This window comes from Triturus cristatus, chromosome 8, assembly GCF_964204655.1.
Source record: "Triturus cristatus chromosome 8, aTriCri1.1, whole genome shotgun sequence".
NCBI classification, from domain to species: domain Eukaryota; kingdom Metazoa; phylum Chordata; class Amphibia; order Caudata; family Salamandridae; genus Triturus; species Triturus cristatus.
The window spans coordinates 750,113,052-750,128,491 of NC_140591.1; the positions used below are offsets into that span (position 1 = coordinate 750,113,052).

A 15,440-nucleotide genomic window follows, 5' to 3' on the forward strand; every position below is an offset into this window, starting at 1 on the left:
TTCTTCAGCTCGTCGCCATTGTTGAAAGATATCCAAACTCTAATTATGAATAACAAGTATATTTATTGTCAGCACGGCAAAATAGATCCATCCATGTACAGCTCCAGGTGCAACTGGGCAACAGAAAGAAACCTTGCAGAGAAACAGCTACAGAATATAGAATGTCATAAGAAAATAAACAGAGCGCATGCCAAGGTTGGCAAGCAGCAGGGTGATGTAATAGAGATGAAAGAGAGATTTCAAATGAAGAGATGCAAGTGCATTAAGGAGAATGTAACACCCATCCAGTGGATGATGTTGTTACAGAGTCGCTCAATGCCCTCGACCGATGCACAGGGGTACTGCTTTAGACATATTTCCGGATTCAGCATGGCACCTGAGGAAAATTCAAAAGTAAAGAAACTACAGCTAGATGTCTCCATCAGATACATCATCTAACATAACTTTCATCTCTTTGCAGGTTTAAGTGTGAGTCAGAGGGAGCTGGAGAAGTCTGAAACAACATGCACCTAAATGATGTCCAAAACCTCCGTTACACCACCCAGGGGAATGTTACTCTCCTCATAGAACATGAAATGTCTGCAGCTGATTGCTTGTCACACTGGCACTATTCATGAAAAAGGTACTTTGGGTCAATATAATGTTAAGGCAGGGGGACTGAAGCATGTACACCAACAGTCCAGGTTGTATGTACCATAGATGAGGGTACTTAAACATATTTCCACATATAACTGACTCCAGAGATGTTCTGAAACATGGATAAAGTGGGCGATTGGAGTGCCCACACCTTCCAAGAGGCCCCTGTGAAAGTGAACTTTCACTCTGTCTCACTTCTGTCTGTGTCTGTATCATTCAATAAAGTATAAGACAATATTGTTTGGCACCATGGGCCTTGTATTAGTAGAAAATGAGTAATAAAACTCAAACTTATTGTGATCCAGGGCCCCAAAATATTTCTTGCTGGGGGGGTCCCAAAATTTTAAAGATGACACTGACTGACCGTGTCCAATAAGTTCCTCAGTTAATTTTATAGTGGTGTACTTTGTAGTCTGAGAGCAGGGTTGCTAATGATACAAGTAACAACTCTTTAAAAAATGACACAAATAGTTTTATTACAACATGGAATTTACGAGGCACTGTATAAACACTTTGGAAATTACATAAAAGGCCTTAACGTTTTTAACACGTATTTTGGTATTTGTGTAAAACATTTGCATAGTATACTTTAGGTGCATAAGGTATATCAACTAATCCCAGAGAATTAGCACAGAGCATCATCACAGATATTTTGGTTGCTATTTTCTAGAAGGCTCGATGGCTATGAACAAAATTAAGGCCTTTTAGGTTTTGTTTTTCTTAAATCAAGACATTCATTGTGTGATTAGTGCTTAAAACCCTGAACACAACAAAGAGATACCAAAAGAGAAAAAAATCAAATTGTGATTAATTTGTATTTAAACAGTATTTCTGTCTAGCAATTTTTGAGTTTGCTTTCTGTAACAATGTAAGGAATTTACAATAATTTGGAAAACAAGGCAGGTGATGTAACCTGTCATTTAGTGGCTAATATGCGAAAATTGTAAAAAAAAAAAAAGGGTATACCTATATGACTCACTTTTGAAGGGTGGTTGAAAACTGTGGATGTACCCACTGGAATGTTGACTACATAAATTAATAAAAATATATATATATTTTGACCTAACAATAGTAATTCTGACGCTTTCAGCTGAACATTATACGTTAAATTTAACAAAACAATTGCATAGTACCACAGGTTGCCAGAAAGACATGACATTTCTGTAGATTTTTTTTAAAACATGAATGCTTGATATGAAACAAATTTAGCTACAGTCCCTTTTCAGCATAAGTATAACATTTTACAAGCAAATTAGGTACATGCTTAAAAGACAGAGTTTTGCATCAGTTAAACAGTGGTAGGTGACAGACGTCAAACTGGAGATCGTTGAATGTCAAAGAACACAAAATGGGAGTCAAACAGCAAAAAATGGCACTGCATACCTCCTAGCACCTTATGGTTTTCCAATAAGCTCCTGCTTTCCTTTATTATCAGTGCATTCTGTTACGTACTTACTTATTTTTTATCAAAAGTGCCATTTGGTATGTCAACATTTGAAGCTTATCAGGGTTGTCTATAGTCTCTTCCCGCAAGTACAGAGCAGAGCGTGTTAGTTTATGAGGAAGTTCCTATATCTCGCTTAACTCTTTCTGTCTTGTAGAATGGTGAGGTACATGGATATAGTTTCGACAGACTCCCTTGATGGTAAACAAATAGCACCATGTTGCAGAATTGCTTGGAAATCCTTATGAGAACTATATCCTTCGCATGCAGACTTGGCAGCGGCTGATATGTGTGCGCAGGTCCCCTGCTTTCAGCGTAGATGGGGTAGGTTTCCTACAAAATTGAAACAACAAAATCAGAACTTAAAATGAAGGCTAAAATCCTGGCAGGTTCTAAAATTGAAGTTGTCAGGTCTAATATGTCATAACTCAGACCACTTGACCTTACCTCTATGAACAATTGCTTCATAAAATCATCCAAATTAACTTATCATGACATAAGCAACCCAGCGTCTTAAAACGTGGCTCACTGGTCACTATTACCATTTTTATTGTTTGTCTCTATAGAGTCACATATTAGTCACTCCCAAACCTGAAGTAGTCTTGACATTATACCGAAGGCCAGGCAGAACTCTCTTTTTTGAAAGCTAATCTGCATTTGGTGGCAGTGAAATTTATTCGCTCCCATCAGAAGCGGAACCGAAATCAACCTCAAGAAGGTCACAGGGGCTCTTCATTTTTAACATACCATAATATATTCTCAGATTTGAAGACTGGGGTTCTATCAGATGTAAAGTGATTAAAGAAACTGTGAAAGTGAGGAGGACTTATCAATCACTGAGGAGAAGGTGCACAGAACAGAAGAACTATTGATTATTCCAATGAGATTCTATTTTCACTGATGAGAGGAAAAGCAAGCTGTTTATCGCAATGCATTTGTGAAATGTAATAAAAAAATTTATCAAGGCTTTTAGGAAAAACATCAAAAATGAAAGTACATTTTATCATCTCTACATGTGTGTCCAATATTTGTCTGCGAGGGCTACATCAGTGCAAGATTTGCAGGGACTTCACAAGGGACTGTTGACAAGCAACGAATCTAAATGGAAAACCTTTTCATTGGCATAGACAGCCTGGTCTGTAATTCTGGCCTGGACCCGGCTCTTGTGTACCAACAAAGAAATCTTCTTCTCTATAGATACCCACTTGCTGCTCTTCTTTTTCAGTGGTAGCATTTAAAAAATAACTGGAAACGATGATGATAATTTGTACTGACTGGCACATTGTATATTACCTGTATATAACAGATTACCTATAACAGTCAGGCATGGAAATTACGATAACATTTACTGCACAAAAGATGTGAAATATCCTAAAACAAAAGATATCGCCACCTTGAATGCTAAGATGAGACCAAAAAACATTCCTCAAACATGTGTGTGATTACATTTAGAGCAGTAAGGAAATTGATTTCAATATAGTATAACATAGCATGTAGGCACAGAGAGGGGGAGAAACCTAAATGAGGTTATAACGTATATCCTTAACATGGAGCTGTATGTGTGGAAATGCACCGTCTTTTCAGTTTTTTCAGCAAAAGTTTGGAGTGATATTCGGTGCTGCACACATGAGCAGTCTGGTTCCTGGCGCATATAGCCATGGCTGCAGCGCACAGAGACCCTACACTGCCCCACACAGAGGAAAGAAATTAGAGGGACCATTGGTTATAAGTGGTTGAGCATGAAGCTAAAATGTATGAAAGCTTTAAGGGAAGTGCAGATAGTGATTGTGTACAAGCTGCAAGTTCGGATTGTGTAAAAAAAATGAAAAACGTAAATGCTAAAGTGGGAAATCCTGCAAAACAATTTGATAAGGATGCAATAGATATTCAATGAACATTACATGTTAAAGCGCTTTTGTTGTACAAAATGCAGTGGTATAAAACCTGTATTTCATAAAAGCGAGTGAAATACGAAAATGTTTCCATGGACCACTATGAAATATTTCACGGTTCCCTCTGAAATATGGGTTTCATCATCATTAATTTTGTTAAGAACATGAAATTTCAGCAGAACTTAATGCACTATGAACTATGGGTTAATTTTGATGAAATTCAGGTTAATTTAGCAGGTATGCATTAGTCCTTCAACATCTAACAAGTGATACCTTTCATCTCACACACTTACTTGAACATGTCGGTTCTTTCAATGGTGGCAAGCCAGAAACTGTAAGCATTTGCATAGTAATTGCATGTTCCCCGGCCATGGCACTCAATGAATGGTACGCTCCGGAACTCTTCTAGACAGGATCCAGGTGATGCCAGGGCTTGCCCAGACCCCTCAGCACCAGCACTTGTTTGCTAAAAAATTAAAGCAACAAATAGTCTATGAAGTGAGCTATAGAATCTATGAAGTCTTTACACAATGTCATATTTTTCAACATTTAAAATAACATTTCATCGACTAAAACTGCTGGGAAGCGAAAACAACACTTTTTAATAGACGTCTTGCCAATCAGTTTATGACCTGATTGTGTGAGTGTAACCCCTCCTAGGTGGCGTGTTTGCTCCCTCATTGTCAGCCTTGTCATGCAGCACTCCCTCCACCTTGAATCACTCAAGTTACAACCGATTATGGTGCATCAAAAGCCACAGTTTCTTTTCAAGACATGGATTATGCATCTTGCAACTTACTGGTTGGTCATATAAAACCTGTGTTCATTATACATCACATTATCATGTAAAACATTGCCCCCCAATGGTTTGACTCTGTTTCTGGCTGATAGCACTGACCTTGCGTGAGGGCACCCTTTGGCAGGTGTCGCAGTGTTCTTCGGGTTCTAGGCTTCCCTTGCTACCTAGTTTGTGGGCGGCCGTCAGACCCGGCCCGGGCTGCAAGTGCCGCTCCGCGTGCCCTGGACCCTTGCTGGCCACTCGCTTGCTTCCAGTGCCGCTGCCGTGTGGCATCCCAAGGACAGTGTCTGAGCGGCTCTTCTTCTTCGGCTGTCGTTGTGTGCTGTCACCTACACCCCATGTGTCCTTGCCATGAGGCATCCCAAGAACACTGTTTCAGCAGCTCTTCTACCTATGTTACTCTTTCCTCTGAGTATCTTTCTGGGCTGCCTCCGCCCTCCCTTTTCCCTTCGTCCATGAGGCAGCTACAACCACCATTGTCCGGTGTGGGTGGGTGGATTCCGAGGCAATGGTCAGAGTATGAGGACTGGCAATGACAGTACCACCACAACTACTAACCAGCACACTTTACAAGTGGCGCAATTCAGACTATTCCTGGCCCCCAAAGCTATAATGGCATGGGAGGCAGGCGTTAGTCATTTTTTATGTATATTTAATTAATAAACAACTGTTGTTGTGCTCATCTCTAAATTAGACAAACAGCATCACTATGTGGCTGACTGTCATAAGTGCTAGAGTTGACAATTAAGTACCAGTGCCAAACACTGGAAACCACCACCAGCTCAAATTAAGCATTAGGCCTGGTCTTGAGCTAAGTGGTTATCCGTCCATCCTAAGTTCACTTTCAAAGATTCATGGCTAAACAAGACTGTTGTCCACAGTAATAATGAGTCTCCCAGGAACCATGGCATGCTGTTTTGAGACCCATGATGATGCACATCTGTTAGGAGGTTGGCAGGTGGACGTATGTTCGAGGCTGCCACCCCTTAGGAATGCTCAAATTCGAAAAATGATTATTAGGGCTTGAGCAGTTGCCACAAATTCCACAAAAATGTGTTGAGCATGTTTTAGCCAATTTAGATGACCCATCTTTCTCCAAATATAGCCCTAATGCCTTAGCTTATGTTAAAAATAGATAGGCTAGATATTACATAACCCTTGTTGTCCTCGAACAGCCCTCCATACTTATTTACATGCATCCATTAACTCTAAGGGAGAGAGGGGAAATGCAACCTACCTGCTATGATGCAGGAATTAATCAGAGATTGGGCCAGGACCACTGCACTTCAAGGCTGGGAAAACTAAAAAATCACCAAGGAAACCCATTTGAGGGTAGGCACCTTCTTGAAAAATGGGAATAACTGAACAGATTTTGGGATTAGGATCTCATATGTATTTCCAAGTTAGTAGACTTAGTAGGGCACACAACATGAAGGCGTTTGCAAAAATGAGGGATGAGTACAGCTCCCCGCCCCCCCCCAAACAAACAACTATATAGAATTAAAACATGCCCTGACAACATGCTCACTAGAGTGGTCTGGATTACCTTAATTTAGGGCCAGATGTACTAAGTATTTTTACGGTTGTTTTGGCATTTGTGAATGTAAAAATGATTTTTTAGATGTATTACTCCCATTTTTGGAATTGAAAAAAAGTTTAGAAGTGGATACTGATTTGATATCCAGAAGTGGTGAGCAGTAGGTGTCCCTTCCAAATTCGGAATCGGAATGCTATGTATCAATGTTCTGCAACCAAATCCGGTCACTAGTATTGAAATGTTACTAAGAACCTCAAATATAGTGGTAACGCATACCACAAAAGGCAAAGGGCTCCTTCAGACTCAGTCTTCCCCTTTGTGAATTAAAAAAACAACTGGGACTAGACAATTGTCCACAAGACCATTTACAACTCTCAAACAAACAACAAAAAGCTTTTCTTTTAAATGCAGTAATTTTTCCTTGAAGGAAAACGAGCTGCAGTAAAAAACAAGTTAGCTTTATTTAAAAAAAGATCCCATACAAGGTGGTCTGTTGACCTCAGTAGGCCATATCCCAATAGTGGCTTCCAATCACACTGAGTCACAAATTGAGACCTACCTCATTGATATTCATGAGGCAGTTCAGTGTGCCACCCATTAGGATTCCGAATTTTATGAACCAGCCAATTAGTGCATAGATCAGTAAGTAAAATTCTTTATTGGTCACAAAAATAGTGGCCGCCATTTTTTATCTGTGTTTTGTGGGCAGTTCTTTATGCATCTGGTCCTTAGTACCCTGGAAGGTAGGGATCTGAGTGAAAACCTGACTAAAGGAGCTGTGTCTGCACATAACCCTGAATAACAATAGGCCAGACTATCATCAATGGCTTATCACCTCATTGGAACAAGATCTAGGTCCACTTAAGGACATAAATTGGAAAGCAACCCTTATGCACTCAAGAGAGGTGGCTAGACGGGCCAAATTGCAACTCTTTAAAATGGATTTGGCAAAGAATGCCCCATTCCAAGATGCAACGAGGAAGAAGAGACTTTTCTGCACACAATTTTCCAGTTTAGGAGTATCAGACCTATTGGAATAAGATCAGTCAAGGACCTCAAAGCAATAATGGGAGCAACGGTCCTGATGATAGCACAATGCATGGTATTAGTTATATCAAATTATGTAGACTTGAATGGTGATTAACTAACTCTGTTCTCCCTTGGACTCATGCTGGTATAGAGGGATAGTGTGAGAAAATGAGGGAACTTGAGCATCCAATGAAAGTGAAGTGCTGTAAAAGTATGGACCAATGCATGGTAGTGAAATCGGTTATTTACAAGAGTGGGGATGTCCAAGAAAAACTGGGAAGACGGGAATATTATACAGGAAGACCACTTGGTTGATTGATGATTGATCAGTAATAGCCTCCTTGAGGGGAGTGGTAGTTCAAAGGCAAAGGGTAATGGATGGTGTTCTGGGCCTTTTAGAATATCTATCATATTGCAATAACATTATAGCCTATAGCACTAGTAATACAGTGAAGGAGATATCCGTCACGCTTTGACAGGGTATCCCATCTGTCAAACTCTATATGGGTTTAGAGGTTTGAAATGGAATGTACTGAAAACTGCCTCTTAATGTTGATGTTACTTATGTTTTCTCAGTAAATAAATAAAAATATATATTTTTATAAAAGGAAATGTGGAAATATCTTTTGCAATAAACATGTTTATAATCCTATTACTAAGTAGGCTGGCCCAGACTTAAAAAGCTCTAGCTCTGAAGGGGGAAAGTTTACTCCTGTAGTCTTATTTCTACGTGGGTAGTAGATTTCAGATTTTTTTTTGTGTTCACAATGAATCCCGAAATCTATGAATATCGTATACTTCTATGAGTACCCCATGCACAAACTTTACTTGAATAAAAGTACTGCAGGATCTAGAGACGTTTTAAGGCATGGGCAAAGTGGGCTCTGGCCCAGGGCCGCAGCCTTTCAGTGGGCTCCCTGATAGAGCCAGCTCTCTTCTGCAGAGAGTCTTGCCATGTTGATCTTGAAAAGTTCTGAAATAGATTGTTTTAAATACTGTTTACCTTTAATTTATTTTTAATATGAGTGATGTGGGACCCGGCCAAAGACAGCATGAAAGAGATGAAATTGGTATCTTAAAGTCAAAGCTGTTCCGAACAGGGGCCCCCAAAATATGTTCATACCCGGGCCCCCAAAATCCTTAATATGTCCCTGGCAGAATTAAATGATGCACAAACGCTCATTTGCTCATATCCTTTTCTTTTCCTTAAAGGAAAATATTGACACTCTGTTTATGCTCCTTCTTCAAAATGTCACTGAAAAGGGTACGCCCCCTCTTACCCAGAAAAAATACACTTACTCCCACATTTCAAATTGCAGTTTTAAGTGATCATTATGAGTGGAAAACTAAGCAATGTTTTTGTGTGAATATCAATAAGTGTACTTATTTGTCAGTCTTCTCTCTAATTTGGACTCGAACAATACGTCAACCTTCCCACCACCTTCAGGGTCGGACGGGGGCAAAAAATAGGATCCGGTGTCAAAATAAAAGTGGTTGATAAATTGGCAATATCAGGGAAATCAACAGTAAAAACAGCCCAGGTGTCCAAAAATCCGGCCCCCACACTAATCTGACAGACCAGAACTTCGGGCACTGCCTGATTGCCCTCTAGGACAGTCCGACGCTGACACCCTTCAAATTATGAATACAAGATGCCCACCACACCCACATCCTAATTTTAATTTATAAGTGTGATTTATTCCACAACTCGTGAAAATTCCTTTTTATATTTTGCACATAATTAGGACTTGGATGGATACACAAACATTTTTGTGAATCAGATGCAATATAATATGGGCCTTCACTTTATATTATGTGTACAAGACAACCCAAAAATCTTACCGCTTTGTGTAACTTTTGCTGAAATGCAGCTGAGCCCACCAGGCCGAAACCACTGGGCCATTCACAAAATTATTTGCCGGTGTAGGTCAGACTTGCACGGGCAAAAACTTTTTAAGCGTTTGCAACAACTTTTGTAACTCAAAGAATTCAGTTTTGCACTTGTTAAAGGGTTTAATCACAGACAGCTATCCATGAAATAACTGTACAAGGCCTGAAATGCCAGGAAGTTTGTGAACAACCACAAAGTTACTCATTCATCGTTATTTACAAATCCTCTTCTGTTAGGTTCCCACTATTGAAATGGTTGACAATTTACTACTGACAAGGGCAGAAATAAATTACTTTCCAGGGTCGAACAAGGGAGAGAACAACACAATAATTTGATAGCGGTGTAGGGGATGGGGTTTTACCACATGAAAAAGTTTAGAAAAGAATTTACACTTGGCAATGTTTTATCTCCTGAAAATATGCATGTGTTATTTTCACACTGGAAACAGGAACTCACAAAACCCGTTTCAAGGATCACACCTTGAAAGATGTGACACGGGATGGAGCATCCAGGAGTAAAGAAAGAAACGTTCTGTTAATTTCAAACAAACATGCAAGGTCAGCTGTATTTAAAAACCAGTCTCACTGCTGTTTACAAATGTAGCTGACATAGAAAGTCATGGGCCTGCTTCCCAAAGCTTTTTTTAATAATCAGTAGCTGTGTAGTTCTCTGACCTTAGATGTCAGTTACACCTGAATATTCATCCTTGATCCAACAAGCATTTTATGTGAGTAGTTTACAGGAGTAAGATATGCTTGATCACAGATATTAGTCAGTCTTGCTCCTTGAAATTTGTGTGTAAGGCACACCTAGGACAGTAAGGCACACCTAATCGAAGAAAATTATTTTAAATTCCTGAATCAAAAATTATTACCTCTTGTGGTAAATAATGCCTCTGGTAATTAACAGAGAGTAGAACAATCAGCAGCAAAGCATTACCACTGGAGGTAAAAAATGCAGAGCTGGCCAGATATGAAATTGTGAATTACAGTGGCAGTATGGACAGCCAGGGCCCAGTTCACAACGACTGTGTGTGACTTACTCTTAAAAGTATTCATTCAGGAGTAAGTCAGTATTCCTGACTTATTCATGAACTCCAGGAGTAAGTCAGGAGTACCTGGAATTAAGGCGTAATAGAAGGGTAAGTCAATCCTACTCACAGAAAAATATTTCTCAATGAGGCCCCCAGTTGCAAACATGAGTCCTGTGTCATTACATGAATGTGTAGTTACAAAAACTAATTTACACACCAGGGCCATATTAAGAATACGGCACACTCACCCTGTTTGCGCCATAATGCTCCTTTCAAAAAAGGCGCGACGGATGCAAACAGGGACAGTGGGCTGTATTAGAAAGAGTGTGCTCCCCCTTCCACCCCCTTCCCCCGGCGGACAGCTGCAAACTCACTCTGGGCAGCGCATGCAAGTAAAATACGAAGCACCTGTTTAAAAGGTGCTCCGATTTTCACAGTGCAGGTGGCAATCCGTCTGCACTTTCAAGAGGGGAGAGATATCCCTGTGCAGTTGGATGTAGTGAGTGACTGCATCCACCTGCAGAGGGATGAATGGGGGGGGGGGGGTTCCACAGGACACCCTTTGTCCCCTCCAGAGGGCTGCATTTAGGAGGTGCACTGAAAGTGCATCACCTTTATGTGGCACACTTTCAGTGCACCTCCTGAAGGCATGTTTGCCATTACGCCCACGTCGGTAATGCGGCATGAGAGCAGAAGCAAAGTCATTCCCTCATTTGCATGTAGACATTCCCCCATGCAAATCAGGGAACACCCTCTTATGATAGTACTGGTGCAACATGTGCACCAGCGCTATCTATATTATAGAAGTGGACGCACAAGCGTCTACAGCCCCCTCTGTAACACCATTGTGTCCTGGGGGTGCACAAAGCGGGTGCACACACTGGTTGTGCCACTGAGGCACAATCTATATTACGGCTCAAGGTAGTGATGTATTTATTGGTTTGAATCTATGACATTAAAGCATCATAGTGTGGTACAATGACATATATATATTAAAATCTGAAGTTTCATGAGTGTCCTTAATCGAGAAGTTTATACAGGTAAATGTGTTCGACATGTCGGATCTTAGGACAGAGTAGTGGTGTGTGGTTCTACTTTTAACTCTTTTTAAGACAAGTCAAAATAAATCTTATTTTGAGCATAAAATTTTAGGATGCCTATTTTAGGACTACATTTTAGGATGCCTTATTTCTGGTAACTGTTCATAATGCATTTGCCACCTGCAGTTATTCTTCAAACTATACACAAGGAGATGATGGACCGAGCTCTGAAACATTTCAGACACTCACCCCCCAGTCACTAATATGGGTTGAATCCATCATCGTTCTTTAGTTCACTTTGCCACCCCAATTCAGACCCAGCCATATTCAAACCAGTCTTGACCCTGTTCCTCAAGGGAACAGTCCCGCCCAAACTGCCAAGCCAGGTCTTCCTTGCTGCGGAAACTAGCACCCTGGGACCGGTTTCGGGGTAACTCCCTTCATCAGCCAGGCAAGCTTGAATCCAGCGGCTGGGTATGCCCGGACCGAACTGGGTCAAGACTGATTTGCATATGGCTGGGTCCGAACTGGGGTGGCGAAGTGAGCTAAAGAACGATATGTTATTCTTCAAACGTCAGAAATCTGCTTAATGGATTCCAGAGAGACACTAGTTTACCACTGCTGGTGTGTGCAATCTACCATCAATTGCTAGATACCCCCTCATAGAAATTAGGTCCTGATGCTAAAAGATCTCGATAGTCATAGCCCCTGTATTCATTTTAAGTCCATTTATCCTGTCTGACATGAGCAGCAGATGATACATAACATGAGATCATTAATTAAAGTATAGGAATCTTACCATGACAAACGAGTAGCCAATCCACAGTGAGTACCACCCTTCAGGGCACGATGGTATCTGTATGGTTTGACTGTGAACTGCCATAACCATGGCTGGAGCTTCACAGACTGAGCACCTACAAAGTAATGAGATACCACAATAAGGACCAACTGAACAGTCAACATGCTTCTAGGACCTATGAGGTGAGAGGAACAAATATGATATCCTTCTTTAATGTACATGGATGGCCATCTCCAGCGTGTTTTACTACAGTGGGAGAGGAATTATATCTTCATAGACATTAATTCACCAAAATGCCAGGGATTCTGGAAGTGAAATTATTCACAGTTTAGTCCCATGAATTTACAGTGTTAATACCTTGCCCCTCATGAGCCAACTATTTGCTGGTGGCTAGGGAAAGATCATATTTTGTAAACTACATAAAATAAACAGACGTTTTACTTTCTGTTCCTGACACTTTTATTAGGACCCTTGAGTGCACGAGTATAGTGCCAGAGGTATCAAAGGACATGCCATTGGTAGCAACTGCTACCCTGGTGTGCCCTTAACTGATGCTTATGTCTCTCTTACCTGCTGATAAACGGCTTTATGCTTTCACCAGTGATGGGCGCCATGCTCATTGGCATAGGCTCTGGAGTGGACAGCCAATAGGAATAGTCATTTCTTGAGGCAAAGTTGCACACATTGTTGATGTTACAAAACAGGAAAGGCATTGTGCTGAACTTGCGAAGACAGCTCCCAGCAGAACCTGAAAGAACATCAAGGATTAAGCAGGAATAACGAGTAACTGGGAGAATAAGTTCACTATGACAGCATGACTGCCAGAGAATGCGTAAATAAGGCGTACACTGTGATGGGATAACTGCTGAGAGTGTGTGCCTGGGATTGTACACTGCCATGGGATGGCTGCCGAAGAATGCGTAAAGGGAGCGAACAATGTGACAGGATGGCTGCCAGTCACGGCCCGCATGACTCGGGGGAGGGGGGTCGCGCTGGGAGGAGGTTGCGCGGGGAAAGTTTAATTAAAAAAATTAAAGTTAACTTACTTTCACCGGCCCAGTCTGGTCCTGTCTCGTCTCTGCTTCTCTGTTCCTCACATGAAGCAGGCAACCTCTCTCCCCTCCCCTAAGGCAATCACAACGCTGCAATGGCAGAGTTGTGATTGATAGGGACGCCGAACACATAGGCGTCTATGGGGAGGCCGTTTTCTCATGCAGCCTACATGGAGAAAAGGCAAAGTGCGTATGACTAGTTTGGTCGGCCCTGGGGCAGACCAAACAGTCAGCGCCCTCAAAGTGGGCAAGCCACTCCTCCCCTGCCCTGGAGCAGGACTGCCCACCTGCCCACCCCCAACCAAACTCGCAGTGCGAGAAGCAGAAACATAAAATGGTATTTATGATACCATTTTATGTTTCTGTTTCTCGCACTGCGAGAAAGCAGTGGGGCGACGCTCCTCCGCTTGGACTGCCGAGAATGTGTAACCGGGGGCGTACACTGTGAAGGGATAACTGCAGAGAATGCGTGAATGCGAGTTTACACTTTGACAAAGGGGCTGCTGGAGAATGTGTAATTGAGAACGTACACTCTGATGTGATAGCTGCTGAGAATGCGTAACTGGGAGTGTACACTGTGGAGGAATGGATGCCGGAGAATGCGTAACTGGGAGCGAGCGTTGTGACAGGACGGCTGGCGAAGAATGCGTAACCGGAAGCGTACACTGTGCTAGGATGTCTGCTGGAGAATGCGGAACTTCGAGCACATGAAATAGCTGCAGAGAATGCGAAACTGGGAGTATATTCTGTGACTGGATGGCAGCCGGCGATTGTGCAACAGGGAGCCTACATTTTAAAATAATGCCTGGCTTATGTGGCGATTGACATTTGACCTAAAATCCAACTAAACAACTTTAACAAAAACAATGCAGAATATCCATAATTAAAAAAGTGTCATGATTTAACTGTGAGTGGGCGTGACTTACTCTTGCAGAACTCCTGACTTAGTACTGGATTCCAAGAGTAAGCCTGGAGTAGTTATGGTTTACTGATGGGATTATTGATGGAATTCTGGCATATCACAAGAGTAAGTCACAGCACAAATCGAGCCCAATATGGTATAAGATGTTTCAAATGCTTTATTGTATCAGCCAATAATTATCGAAGGATAAAAAAGGACATTGTACCATGAGAGCTAGGCAAAAGTACATGCAATATGCAAAGATGCAAAAACTCCTATTTAAAATGTGTGCAAATGCGATTTCCTGATATTCCAACATGTCAAAAGTTACAACATAAACTTCACTTGGACGTTCAAGACTACTGACGTATGAATAAACTGTGATGTGCCACAGCGCCATGTAGAGATTCTGGGCCAGTTTCCAAAGATTACTCTTAAGCAAGTGTGCCTTATTTATGGAGGACTCCTGGTTTACTTACTGAATTCCATGAGTAAGTGAGGAGTATTCCATGCGTAAGTAACACCAAATCCTTTGAGAATTGAACGTTCAATATTTTATTGCGGCCCTATCTGCCATCCATTCATCCGCTTCACTCATTAATAATGTAAGGAGTATAAATGCGTTTGCTTCTTTCCAATGTGTGGGAGTATATAAAAGGCAGATGTCTGTCATTTTAAGCCAAGGATGTCTTTAGGGAAAGACATCAATTTGAGTTTCCAAACCGGTATGTGAACTAGGGGTAAAGGAGAGGTGAAAGGTAGGCTGCTGGCATCAGTGTATAGAAATGTGCTCTGTTTTCCAGTGCAGACAGAGTTGAAAACAACGTGGGAATCTCACATTCAGCTTTCTACACAAAATCAATATCTGAAGAGCAAATTGATTATCCATGACACTTTTTAATGGAGTGTGAGTTTTTGGCCAGGCCAACAAAAATAAAAAGACCCCATATCATCATCTTAATACCTTACACTTCTCACATACCGCAACCATTCCACTTTCCTATGGGATTTGGAGCCGACTCTCTACCTCCATTCCCACAGTATATGGATTGACCCAACAGACCACTATCATTCACACTCCTTTACTAAAGGTAGAAGACTGATTCGAGGTCATCAAGAAATAACCCATAATGCCAATTAGTGGGAACAATGTCAGTTCACAAAGTCACTGGATATTTTTCTCTTCTGCTGCATTTGCACTATTTAGGTAATTACAGAGCGGGTCGATGGTATTGCCTCACACCGACCAGGAATTGCCACAAGCACTTCCAACAGACTGTTGCTGCTAATTAAAACTCAAACAGTAGCACGATTACCAGCAGTTATTCTCAATTTGTATGGTCATTTCCTAAATATAATAGTAATGGTTGTATTTGATGCTATTACC

At 41.3% G+C, this 15,440-nt stretch overlaps 1 protein-coding gene across 3 annotated transcripts in view; it reads right to left on the minus strand.

The window, feature by feature from the left end:
* Positions 1–1,086: 1,086 nt before the first annotated feature.
* COL4A1 (collagen type IV alpha 1 chain) overlaps positions 1,087–15,440 on the minus strand; it is a 626,471-nt gene continuing 612,117 nt past the window's right edge. For all 3 annotated transcript variants that reach the window (XM_085622171.1, XM_085622169.1, XM_085622170.1), the window contains exons 49-52: positions 12,671–12,848; positions 12,101–12,215; positions 4,266–4,438; positions 1,087–2,413 (exon numbers count right to left, since the gene is read on the minus strand). In XM_085622171.1, the coding sequence (XP_085478297.1) occupies positions 2,332–2,413; positions 4,266–4,438; positions 12,101–12,215; positions 12,671–12,848 (548 nt within the window). In that variant the 3' untranslated portion in view covers positions 1,087–2,331. The remainder of the gene's footprint in view (positions 2,414–4,265; positions 4,439–12,100; positions 12,216–12,670; positions 12,849–15,440) is intronic.